This window comes from Pseudonaja textilis, chromosome 1 (assembly GCF_049901715.1).
Source record: "Pseudonaja textilis isolate UNSWEBS1 chromosome 1, rPseTex1.2, whole genome shotgun sequence".
In the NCBI taxonomy this organism is placed as follows: domain Eukaryota; kingdom Metazoa; phylum Chordata; class Lepidosauria; order Squamata; family Elapidae; genus Pseudonaja; species Pseudonaja textilis.
The window spans coordinates 274,440,500-274,451,539 of NC_141990.1; the positions used below are offsets into that span (position 1 = coordinate 274,440,500).

The 11,040-nt window shown below is 36.4% G+C and overlaps 1 protein-coding gene across 3 annotated transcripts in view; it reads left to right on the top strand.

The window, feature by feature from the left end:
- The window catches only part of RASGRP1 (RAS guanyl releasing protein 1), a 43,857-nt gene extending 37,867 nt beyond the window's left edge, over positions 1 to 5,990 (top strand). For all 3 annotated transcript variants that reach the window (XM_026710458.2, XM_087921836.1, XM_087921835.1), the window contains exons 12-14: positions 273 to 419; positions 2,007 to 2,377; positions 3,709 to 5,990. In XM_026710458.2, coding sequence (XP_026566243.1) covers positions 273 to 419; positions 2,007 to 2,377; positions 3,709 to 3,840 — 650 coding nt within the window. In that variant the 3' untranslated portion in view covers positions 3,841 to 5,990. The remainder of the gene's footprint in view (positions 1 to 272; positions 420 to 2,006; positions 2,378 to 3,708) is intronic.
- Positions 5,991 to 11,040: the final 5,050 nt, after the last annotated feature.

Below are 11,040 nucleotides of genomic sequence, written 5' to 3' on the forward strand. Positions count from 1 at the left end.
TTGCTTCTCTCCTTGACTAGGTTCCACCATTGCTTCTTGTTCTACCCTCAGATGCTTTGGAGAGTAGCCTGACTCCCTCTTCCTTGTGGCAACCCCTGAGATATTGGGACCCTGCTATCATGTTACCCATAGTCTTTCTGTTCAATAAACTAACCAGTTTAATTTAGGAAGTAGGAAAGGAGTTGAGGTAGAAGAGTAATTAATATGTGGGATTAGTATTTTACTTTTTGCCACTAACCTAGTAAGCTGACTTTGTTTTTATTTGTTTGAAGACTGTGGAATGAACTGTCATAAGCAATGCAAGGATCTAGTTGTATTTGAATGCAAGAGAAGACCCAAAATGACAGCTATGGATAACAGTCCAGCATCAGCTCTTGCATCTAGCCTCTGTCCCATGGGACTTAAAGAGCATATGCATGGTAAGTTCAGTTTAATGAAACATTTTGGTATCATTTGTTACTCAATAGTTTGTCTATTTTTTAAGAATAATAATAGTTAAGGTTAATATGTATTAATAAGATTAATAGTGATTAATCTTAAGATTAATAGTGATTTTCAAAATGGCCTTCCATTGTCCATATACCAGCAAATTCCATCCACTCTGCAAAAATTCATCAGGTCTTCAGAAGACATATCTACTTAGGGGACAAATGTTATGTGTAACCTTGGATAGTGAATGATCACCTTTTCTATGTAATATCTTTGTTTTTGAAGCCAACACAATTAATTGTCAGTACTAAACCAAGTAAGCAGTCAGTAGAACTGTATTACAGGACAGGGAGATTCTCTTTTCAATATTTCAGCATAAAGACAATGATAGTAGTTAAAAATATTATCTGTAATTAATGTCTGAATTCAAGCTAGAATTCTCATCGATTTACAAAGACATATATCATTGAGGGTTGTTGTTTTTTTACATCTGATGTCTAATAGGTTCAGGTTTCTGGGTTCTATAATCTCCCAGGACTTGAAATGGGCACCTAACATTAGAGCCATCATTAAAAGAGCGCAGCAAAGAATTTGTTCTTCTTGTATCAACTCAAAAAGCTCAGAAAGAGAGCTGAGAAAATATCTATAGACCCCTCACATCCTGGACACAAACTGTTTCAATTCCTCCCCTTAGGATACTGCTATAGGCATTACATGCCAAAACAGAAGCTATTTACCCATGTAGGGTTATATATTCCTATTCTCTATTATCCTTCTCATCTTTTCTTTTACCTTTTATTATTGATATCTTATGATTATATTACTTTGTTGTTTATATGTACTCTGAGAGCTTATGCACTGGAGACAAATTCCTTGGGTCTCCAATCACACTTGGCCAATAAAGATTTTGTTCTGTTTTCTATTTCTGTTCTATTTTATTTTATTCTACTCTACTCTACTTCACCCTATCCCTATCCCCTAACTCATAAAGAAATTCTTTAGAGATTCATAGTACCATTTGGGTTGATGGAGATTTATTGAAAAATCCTTTTGGACACACAGCTTAGTTTGCCAGCACTTTATTAGAAGGTATTTGTGATATATATATTTTAGACCAGTGGTCGCCAACCGGTGGGCTATAGCCCACTGGTGGGCCATGAGAAAATTTTGGTGGGCTGCAGAGAAATCTCACCCCCAGAGCACCCCCCAAAGCAATTATTCCAGGCTGCGCAGAAACACAAGGCGGTGCAGCCCACATGGTCCGCAGGAACCTGCCCCACCCATTATGAGCATGTCATTCCATAATTTTTTTCTGTTATAAATCTTGCATATTCTTAAGCAATCACTAGTAGCATATAAATGTTTCTGACCAAAAAGCACTTAGTTGTAAAGACAATATTATTAATATAATGGACAAATTATCTGATGAAATGTTTAGTAATGTTAGAAATAAAGGTAAGGAAGTACAGTAAATATGCTCTTTAGATATTTCCTTTATTATTTTCACTGAGAATATTGTGTAATTCATTTTGATCCTTACTGCTCAATGCTTGTGTTTTATGTTTTCCACACCTTAGGGCTGGAGGAAGGAGGGTTTCCATTTCCTAATGGCGAGATGGTTGAACATAATGAAGGCAGCAAAGATAGAACTATTATGCTCATGGGAGCATCAGCTCAGAAGATCTCAGTAAGGTTAAAACCATCTGTGGTACACAAGGGTACACAAACTGATGTAATGATGACACCCAGTAATGAAGTGTGTAATCTACAAAGAGAGTCTGGAACATCATCTGAAAGTAGTTTTCTCCAGCCATCTCCTGTGTTTCCATGTCCAAGTCCAATTCTTGGCCGGAAAAAGGCATATGTGAAATGGGAAAATAAGGATTGCAGTCAAAAAGTGAAGGAAGATCCACAAACACTAAAACCCACATATCAAGAACTAGAAAAGGTATGAAACAGCTTTGAAAACTGCACAGAATAACTAAGACTATGCGTTGACCATGTAAACTCTGTTGCTGTGAGTTTGAAGTATACAAACAAGAGTACTTTTTTTAAATGGGAAGAAATTTTGGCACACCAGCCCCTTATGACAGTAAGAATTAGTGGAATAAGTGCAAAGATCCTGTAGTTAGATTCCTTGAATTTCTGGTTTTTAAATTGCCGTTTGAATTAAAAAGGATAATATTTCCAAAATTAATACAGGTAGCCCTCAAGCTATGTGCATTTAAAGTTACCAAAGACATCCCCCTCCAAAGCTACATATGACCCCATTTCAAAGTTTCAACAGATGCAGCAGCCCTGTGGTCATTTGCCCTTACGACCCACCACAAGGTTGCTCCAGCACCCTTCCATTTCTCTCCCCACATTTCACTCCACCAGAACCCAGAAGCTCTTGGACTCCCCATATGCTCATTGCACACAACGCTTACCTTTCAAAGCTCTCCCTACGTCATATTGTGGAAGGAGGGCAGACTGTGTGTCCCTGGGATGTGATCCAAATGTGTCCACCATTTTGTTATGTCTGCTTGTGGGCAGGGAGAATATGGTGGCTGCCAGACGAACTGCTTCATTTTACTGCCTTAAGAGAGGTCTGCACAGTGCTTCAAAAGCTTCTGAACACCACTGTGCAGACCTGGGCCTTGTGGCAGCAACCTGAATGTGGCTGCCATTTTGTCCCCACACCCACAAAAGCCTCAAGACAAACTGCTTTGTTTGTGTGGGATGGGGAGGAGGGCGTGGGATCCAGTAGGGCAGGAAAGCACATCCAAGGCCTGAGGGGACCCCGAGTGGTGGGAAGTGGAGTAGAGGGTGCCTCAGGAGCTGGCGGCAGGTTACATGTGGGCTAGGGAGATGCTGCAATATGAACTTGGGCCTGCTCCAGGCCTGCAAGTCTTTCCCCACCTCTAAGGCACTCCATAACCCATGCATAACCCATAACTTGAGTTATGTGGAGAGCCATTAACCATCACCACCTTCCTCATTTCCTGTAGAATTGAAAACTTGGGTAGGAAGAAGATTCATCAGTTAAAATAAGGATGTTTTTTTCCAGTTACTTAGATGATGCTGTTTGTAAATGAAAGCATGTGTTCACCAAGCTCTCTTTTCTTAGAGTCAATTGTGGTAGTTGCTCTCCTCTTGGGCAAACAACTGTGTATCTTTCACTCCATTTACTGCTCAAGTCACATAATTCTTAAACTAACATGCCTTTTAGGCAAATGTTCCTACTAACAAAACTAAACATTCAGAAACTATTTGTTCTGATGGTATATTTTTGTTTAGGAAAGAAATGTTCTAACTGCAGAGAATGAAACTCTCAAGCTGCGCCTTAAACAAGCTCATAAGAAGATTGAATTCCTCAGCATCCAACGAAATCACATACTGGACACTAGGGAACATGGAGATTGTTTGTAGTTTAGAAGAAAGACATAGTGAGGAAAAGGATAAAGCCAACGGGTTGTTTGAGTGTATTTAAGTGCATGCAATTAACTCTGTGCAGCATGGCAGGAATTTAAAGAAAGATTGTCTTATTTTGATTGCTATTAGTACTTTTGGATGTATATATTTTGTGCTGTCAGTTTAACTAGTTTGCCTTCTGTTTGGCTGAAAGGACATTGTTTGAAGTCCCTGTTATTTTTAGAGCAAGGGACACACCTGTTGCCAAAGTAACCAAACTGCATTATCAAACTAGGAATGTGTACCGTAAGCTAATTGTTGCTAATTTTGGCAATGCAAACTTGTAAATGGGCATGGTTTTTTATTTGAAACTTAACTTCACAAATGTTGCTGCTTGAATAGGCACATGAGTCAAACAGCCATTTCCATATTCTTTTTGAATTGGTTGGTCTCTTTTTCCAAGGATGCTCATTTCAGATAGGCAGTTCCAAAAGTTTCTTCTTTGCAGAGGTGCACAGAATATGGGTAAAAATATAAAGATGCCAGCCAGAAAGGTACAATCAAAATTCCATCTGTTTTTATGTACATTGCGTACACATATACACACACACACACACCATTGGCACGGTAGCTAAGTGACTTAAAAGACGGCGGAGAAAGTCTGTATTCTAGCAATTCAAGTCCTACTACTGTGTGACATAATGAGCTCCTGTTACTTGCCTCAGCTCCTGCCAGCCTAGCTGTTCAAAACCACGTAAATGTAAGTAGATAAATAGGTACCACTTTATGGGAAAGTAACAGGATTCTGTGTTTCATCTAACATTTTGCGTTGAAACATGCTGTCATATTAGCCATATAACTGCAGAAATGTCTTTGGATAGTGCTGGCTCAATGGTTTAAAGAAATGGAAAGGAACATCCCCCCCCCCAAAAGGTGGCTACAATAATGCAGAAACCCACAGGGACTCCTTTTCCTTACACATGCACATACAAACCAAACAGACAGAGCTGTGATGCTCTTGGCACCACACCCTGCAGTCATCGCTATGTGAAAAGATTTTCAACTTGGACTTTGGCACTGACATTCTAAAACAGTTGAAATGAGGGATTTCACTGGCTGTTGATTTGCATGATCCAATACCTTTTTAAAAAATATCCCAAGAAAAAGGCTCCTGATACTGATTGTTTTGATGATTTAGTTTCTATTGTAGTCCATAGATCAGATCTTCCTTTTGCTTGTAAATCTTTAATCAGTTCAGGCTTTCATAGAATACCTTTTAATGAGAAGGAATGAACCAAATTAGCAGCATTATTTATAACTGTGTCACATGGACCATTTCTTGCTGACAGTACCATCAATGGTGGTCAGTTTTGGTCTATAATGGTCATATGCTACAAGCATAACAGCTATAATCCTATTGCTTTTGTTCCACTAGCTGGAAAGTACAGGTAGTTATTGACTTGACTGTTGAAAGTTACAATGCATCTCCCCCGGGAATAATTACGACTCAGTTCCAAAATTCTGATGACCACCTCTCCCTGCATATTTACAGACATTTGCAGCATCCTGTGATCACCTGACCATGTTTTAGAATGGTTTTAGTGCAAACTGGCATTTAATTCATGTTTTCAGCCAAAAGGTCTATAGTAAAACCATTTCCTTAAAAGTCTCAGCATTTGCTTAGTGACCATGGTGGCTACTTTAAGATCGCAATGGTTGCTATACAACTGCCACAAAAAGCTCATAAAATTAGGTCAGTCATATGGGTGACCCATTTTACGACCATCACTAGTTATGACCATGATGGCAAGCTCCATTACAGTCATAAATTGAATAGCCATACGTGCAGTGTATTGGGATGCAAAATGAGAAGAAACAAAAACGTGTGAATTCAATATGGTAGAAACTAAGATGGTTTGCAAGAATAGAAAAGAACGGAGAGTTATAGCACATCATTGTGTAAACTAGGTTTAATTCTTTTCTCTTTTTGCTCACTACTTCTAACTCATTTTCTGTGCTGTGCATAACACTTAGCTTGCACCGGAAAGGAAGAGCAAAAAGAAATAGCATGTTGGGTATGTAAGTATTTATGCTTTTTTTTTTTTTGAAAATTTTATTTGGGTTTTCACAAAAACAAAATACAAATAAAACATCTTTTTTGAAAATAGCATGGTCCCAGGTTATCACTTCTTCATACAGACACAAAACTCAATTTCATGCTCATTTTTATATTCTATTCCATATCTTATTACCATTTCATATTTTCTACATAGTTTTTTCCCTCTTCTAATTTTCTCAACTTTGTTTTAATTATCTCAATTCAAATCATTATATTTATACTTTTGTCTGTCCTGTTACAATTTCACATTATCTTTTCTTGTTAAGCAAATTTTTTCCTGTAGTTACCAATTAGAGTATGACACCTTTATATCCTTTAATTTTATCCATTCAAGCTCTTATTTAAGCTTCAATGTATACCTTTAAGATTATAGCATTCAATATAATACATAACTTCCAATCAAATTCTGCTTGGTACATTCTTAAAATAGACACTATATTCTTAAAAAGAAAAAATTATATATATGTAAATAAAACACATTCCATTCCAATTCAATTCTATCATTAATGTGCATTAAAATCTTAACATCTTTAACATTTCTTTTCAATTAAATATCATACTTCCTTGGGAACACTTATAAACTTTCCATAGTTAATTCTTTTTTTCCCCATATTTCTCACTTGTATTTTTATAAATCATTACTAATAATTAAAAATGTTCCCTTTTAATTCTCTCAATCATTTTAATTCATTTATTTATTAACAAACATCCCACTGCATTACAATAAATATTTTATCCATCGTCATATTTTCTAAAGTTATTTCTATTTGTAATATAACAAAGCTATCTTATGTACCTTTGCAGAATCCCTTTTACAATTAAATTTTCACCCATTATCTCTAAACAAACTTACGGTTACAATCCTTATATCTTTTCCCTGTTTCTCCATTTCTTGTTTCTGTCTTTTACAACTTCTTTTCCTTGCCTTCTTCCCCCTCTTCTTCTCCCTCCCCTTTTTACCCCCTCGTCTCTCTACTTCTAACTCTCTCATCTGTAATCCCCTCTTCTGTTGCTTTCTAATATTATACTTATCTTTCAAATTGTTCTTCTTTTTGGTTGTTTTCACTCTCTTTCCCCCCTTTTCTTTTTTCCCCCCACTTAAAATTAAAATTATTTGATCATTAAAGATGGCTTTTTCTTTGTCCCAATCTTCTTGTTCTGCGAGCGTTTCTTGTTGCTTCTCATAGTTCCAGATCTCCATTTCTAAGAATTGAAACACAAAGCCAAAAGAACGTCTGCCTTCTTGTGTGTCTTCTTTCCATTTTTAAAGTTCCGTTTTCAGTTCTTCTAAGAGTGATACCATTTTAAAAACTTTTAAACAACCACCCAGTTAATTTTAGTCATTTAGATGCAAAAAACAAAACTCATCAAGTAATCCAAATAATCCAAGGCTGTTTCTACTTGCTTCTTTTTTCTACTTTCTCTTCCTGGGGTTCTATTATTTTGTTACCAAGTTTCCATTAAAATGTATCTTTGAGGAATCTTGTTAAAATTTCACTGTAAGTTCCTTTTAATTACAGTCCTATTCCTTAATTCCAGGCAGTCTCCCCGATTTTTCCAGATCCTGCCCTTCTATTCTTTTTTTTCTCCTTTCCAGCTTTTAAAAACTTTTAAATGTCCAGAACATTTATCCCTTTGACTTTTATTTTCAGCTTAGATGCCTATTAATGTTAAAGTGGATTTTTTTTCCAGTTTCTTGCTTAAGTCTCTTAGCTGTCAGTATAAGGAAGGGAAGAAAAAAACCTAATCTTTTCCCTTCTCTCTCTCCTTTGCAGCTTCAAAATCTTCTTTGGGAAGAATGTTGTTAAGTTTAAATTCCAGGGTACCTTATTTGTTGCTTTTGCTGTTTGACCCGGTCAACCAAAACTTTCTCTTCTTATCTTCCTCCTGCACAGTCTTTTCTGGCCGAGTTCTTCTTTGTGGTGGCCATTTCTGACCACCGCTACAACTGCCTTCGGGAAAGGAAGTAATGGCCAGCTGGGGAGGAAAGATGCGGCTCTCCTCAACCCTGCAGGCAGTCTCCCCCCTCTTCACCACTTCTACGGGGTGGCTTAGCCCCAAAACCAGCCAGCTCAGGGCATTCCAGCGGCAAGCATGGATCGAAGCCTCAGGGAGATGAGGTTTTGATCTGTCGCCAAAGAAGCTCAAACCAGAAGGCGTAAATATTTATGCTTATAAATATAATATTCATTTGATTTATAGTGAAAGGTGTTATAATTCTTTTTCAAATATTGTGAAAGAAAATATTTGCCAAATCCACTGCCAAATCCACTGTGCAGGATTCTCCAGCCTCTCTGCACATTTGCCAACCCAACCACTTACAAACGTATCTGCATTTTCCTCGACCTGTGCAGCACTATGTATATCTCTCTGACCATAATTCAAGAATTACCTGATAAGCACAAGCAATTGTAAAAACCATTTTCATGTCTCATGTCTACATTTCTTTTTTTAATAATAATTTTATTAAAAATTGCAATTAAAATTGCAACAATAAAAATTAATACAATTAAAGAAAAAAGAAAGAAAAATAGAAAAGAAAAAAGAAAAAGAAAATATATAAAGAAATGAGACCCCTCTTTATCACAACAAACATAAACAATTTTAGTAACCAATTAAAAATAACTATCTTCTTTCCAAATCCTATCTATTATCTAGAAACAAGTAACTAAAATCTCATCATTTCAGTCCTGGTGTTAGCAAAAGTCAATTAAGGTTTACCAGAGATAACGTATCTATTTTAACCTTGAACATAAACCAACTTTATGTTCCTTCATTTTACTTTTAATGTTGATCTTTAGTCTCTTCAAATAATGTCCTAAAACTTGCTTTTTTTTTTTTTTCACTTTTCTCCTGTCACAAAATTCTTGAAAGCTTTAACAAATCTCTTTTGTAAATCCAAAATGGGAAAATTATCCAGCTCACTCTCTTGATTTGTTAATTGTGTATATAACCCTTTTCATTGTTAAATCAGCTGGGTTTTTTGTATGTTCAACATAACATCATTCTTCATGTCATTCTTTACAATTTGTCAAGCTGATTACAAAAGAAAAATATACAAACCCAGTGTCCGTTTAAAGGCACTGACTACGATTTGAGCAAAGTGGCTATTCTCTCATCTGCCAGACCTCCAAAGCCACTTGTGACTGTTGTCTTGTATCCCCCTCACAAGACGCAATTGTCTGGAATACTTGTGGGTGATCTCAAGTGTTTTCCTTGTCTGGAAAGGAATTACAAACAGCTGGTTTAAATTGCTGTCTCTTCCTACTGCCACGGTTATGGGCTCTTATTTTCATGGAACTGTCTTTGAGTTCTTGAGTTCTTCTCTGGAAATGTATAAATTTGCATTCTGTAATGATTCTAGAACTGACAAATTAGTAGTACACTATAAAATATTGTGTAACATACTGTTAATTTTCATGTAACTTTTGTTCTATTTATTTACAATTATTTTAAGACTCTGGTTCCAAATGTAATTTATTTTTTATGATATATTTACCCAGCTAAAATGATATTCGTACTTCGTGTGTAATATATAGTTACTCTTTTTTTTTTGAGTAATGCCATGGTACTATTATATTTGTACATTTCCTTGTAAGGCTCAACTTAATCTGTTAGATTCTTTAAATAGCAGCTTTTGTAATTTAAATATTTTTCAGAAAATGTCTCCAATTGATGTAGGCAAGTCTGATTATTTAATGTAAATTATTGTATAATATTAAAAATGATCAATGCATGTTTTTTAAGACAACTGAAAACTAGAAGTTATACACTAAACGTGAACTGAAGCAATGAAAATTCACTTGACTGCACTGGATAGTTGTCTGTATTATTTTTCCAATATTTGCTTACTTTTAGCAGTCAGCATAGGATACCTCTTTAAGGGGATGCTGACAGGTATGACATGTATCACACCTTTTTCTCGTCCCAGCCTATGTGTGCGTGCGCATGCACATATGTACCATGTTTCATACTGATAGTTGTCAACATATGAACATAATTTTAATCATAAATCATTGTGGTTGTAGGTCATGGCACTCATTTGACCAAATCTGATTTTTTTTTTTACTATTTTTCTGTTGGTCTTTCAGTAAATCACATGGTTGTTAAGTGAATCCATTCTCAAGGGAAGGAACATTTTTTTTGCAAATCAGTTATATGACCATGGAACTATTGATCATAAATGCAAGCCAATTGAATGTGCTTCTGAAGCACATTCTGAAGGGATGGGGGAGTAACACATTTTATAATGGTTGTGTCATGCTCCTGGTGGAGACTGACTCTTGAGGGGGAGGAACAGCCAGCGGAGTGGAAGTGTGACTCCAGAGGTGGTGGAGGAGACTGGCGAAGGGCAGAGGTCGGCTGAGCAATCAGAGGAGGACCCAGGCCCATCTCCTGTCCATCCTAGGGCACACAGGGAGGAGAGGATCAGGGAAAAAACATGGTCTACTCAGGAGAAGAGGGCCATGATCCTCTTCATGGGTTGCAGGTATGAAATCTGCATAAGAGTTTGGACCTGTGTGCTAACAAACACTGGAGACAAATTAGTGTTTTATTCCTGGATGAGGTTTATCTTGATTGTCGTTCTTCCAACGGACTGTACCTGGTTATCTTCCTGAAGTTTGTAATTATTTATCCTGGTCTGTCGTGGAACTTTCTTCAGTGCGGTTTGTTTTTGTTTTTTGCTTCGTTACCTGCTCTTTGAATTTGAACTGTATTTCTTTCATTTGGAATGTTATTTTGAAAATAGTTTAATCTTCAACTGTGAACAATTAAACAGTGAAGCCAAGTTGAAGACCTTTATTTACGCTTTGGTTTTTGTTATATTTTTGACACTCCGGGTCATCACAGGTTGAAAGTGCTTTACAGACTGTAAAACACCCTTTCCGAGGCCGTTATAATTTCAAATGGCTGTTAAACAACTAATCATAAGTCAAGAATTATCTCTACACAAGGTGATTCTGTTATGTGCTGAGAAAAGAGTAGTTTTATTTTCATCCTGCAAGGAAAATGGAAAGATGGACTGATAAGATTTATATAAATGTTTATATTTTCCAGAATGAGTTTTTATGATTTAGTGGTGCTTCTCTCACTACATA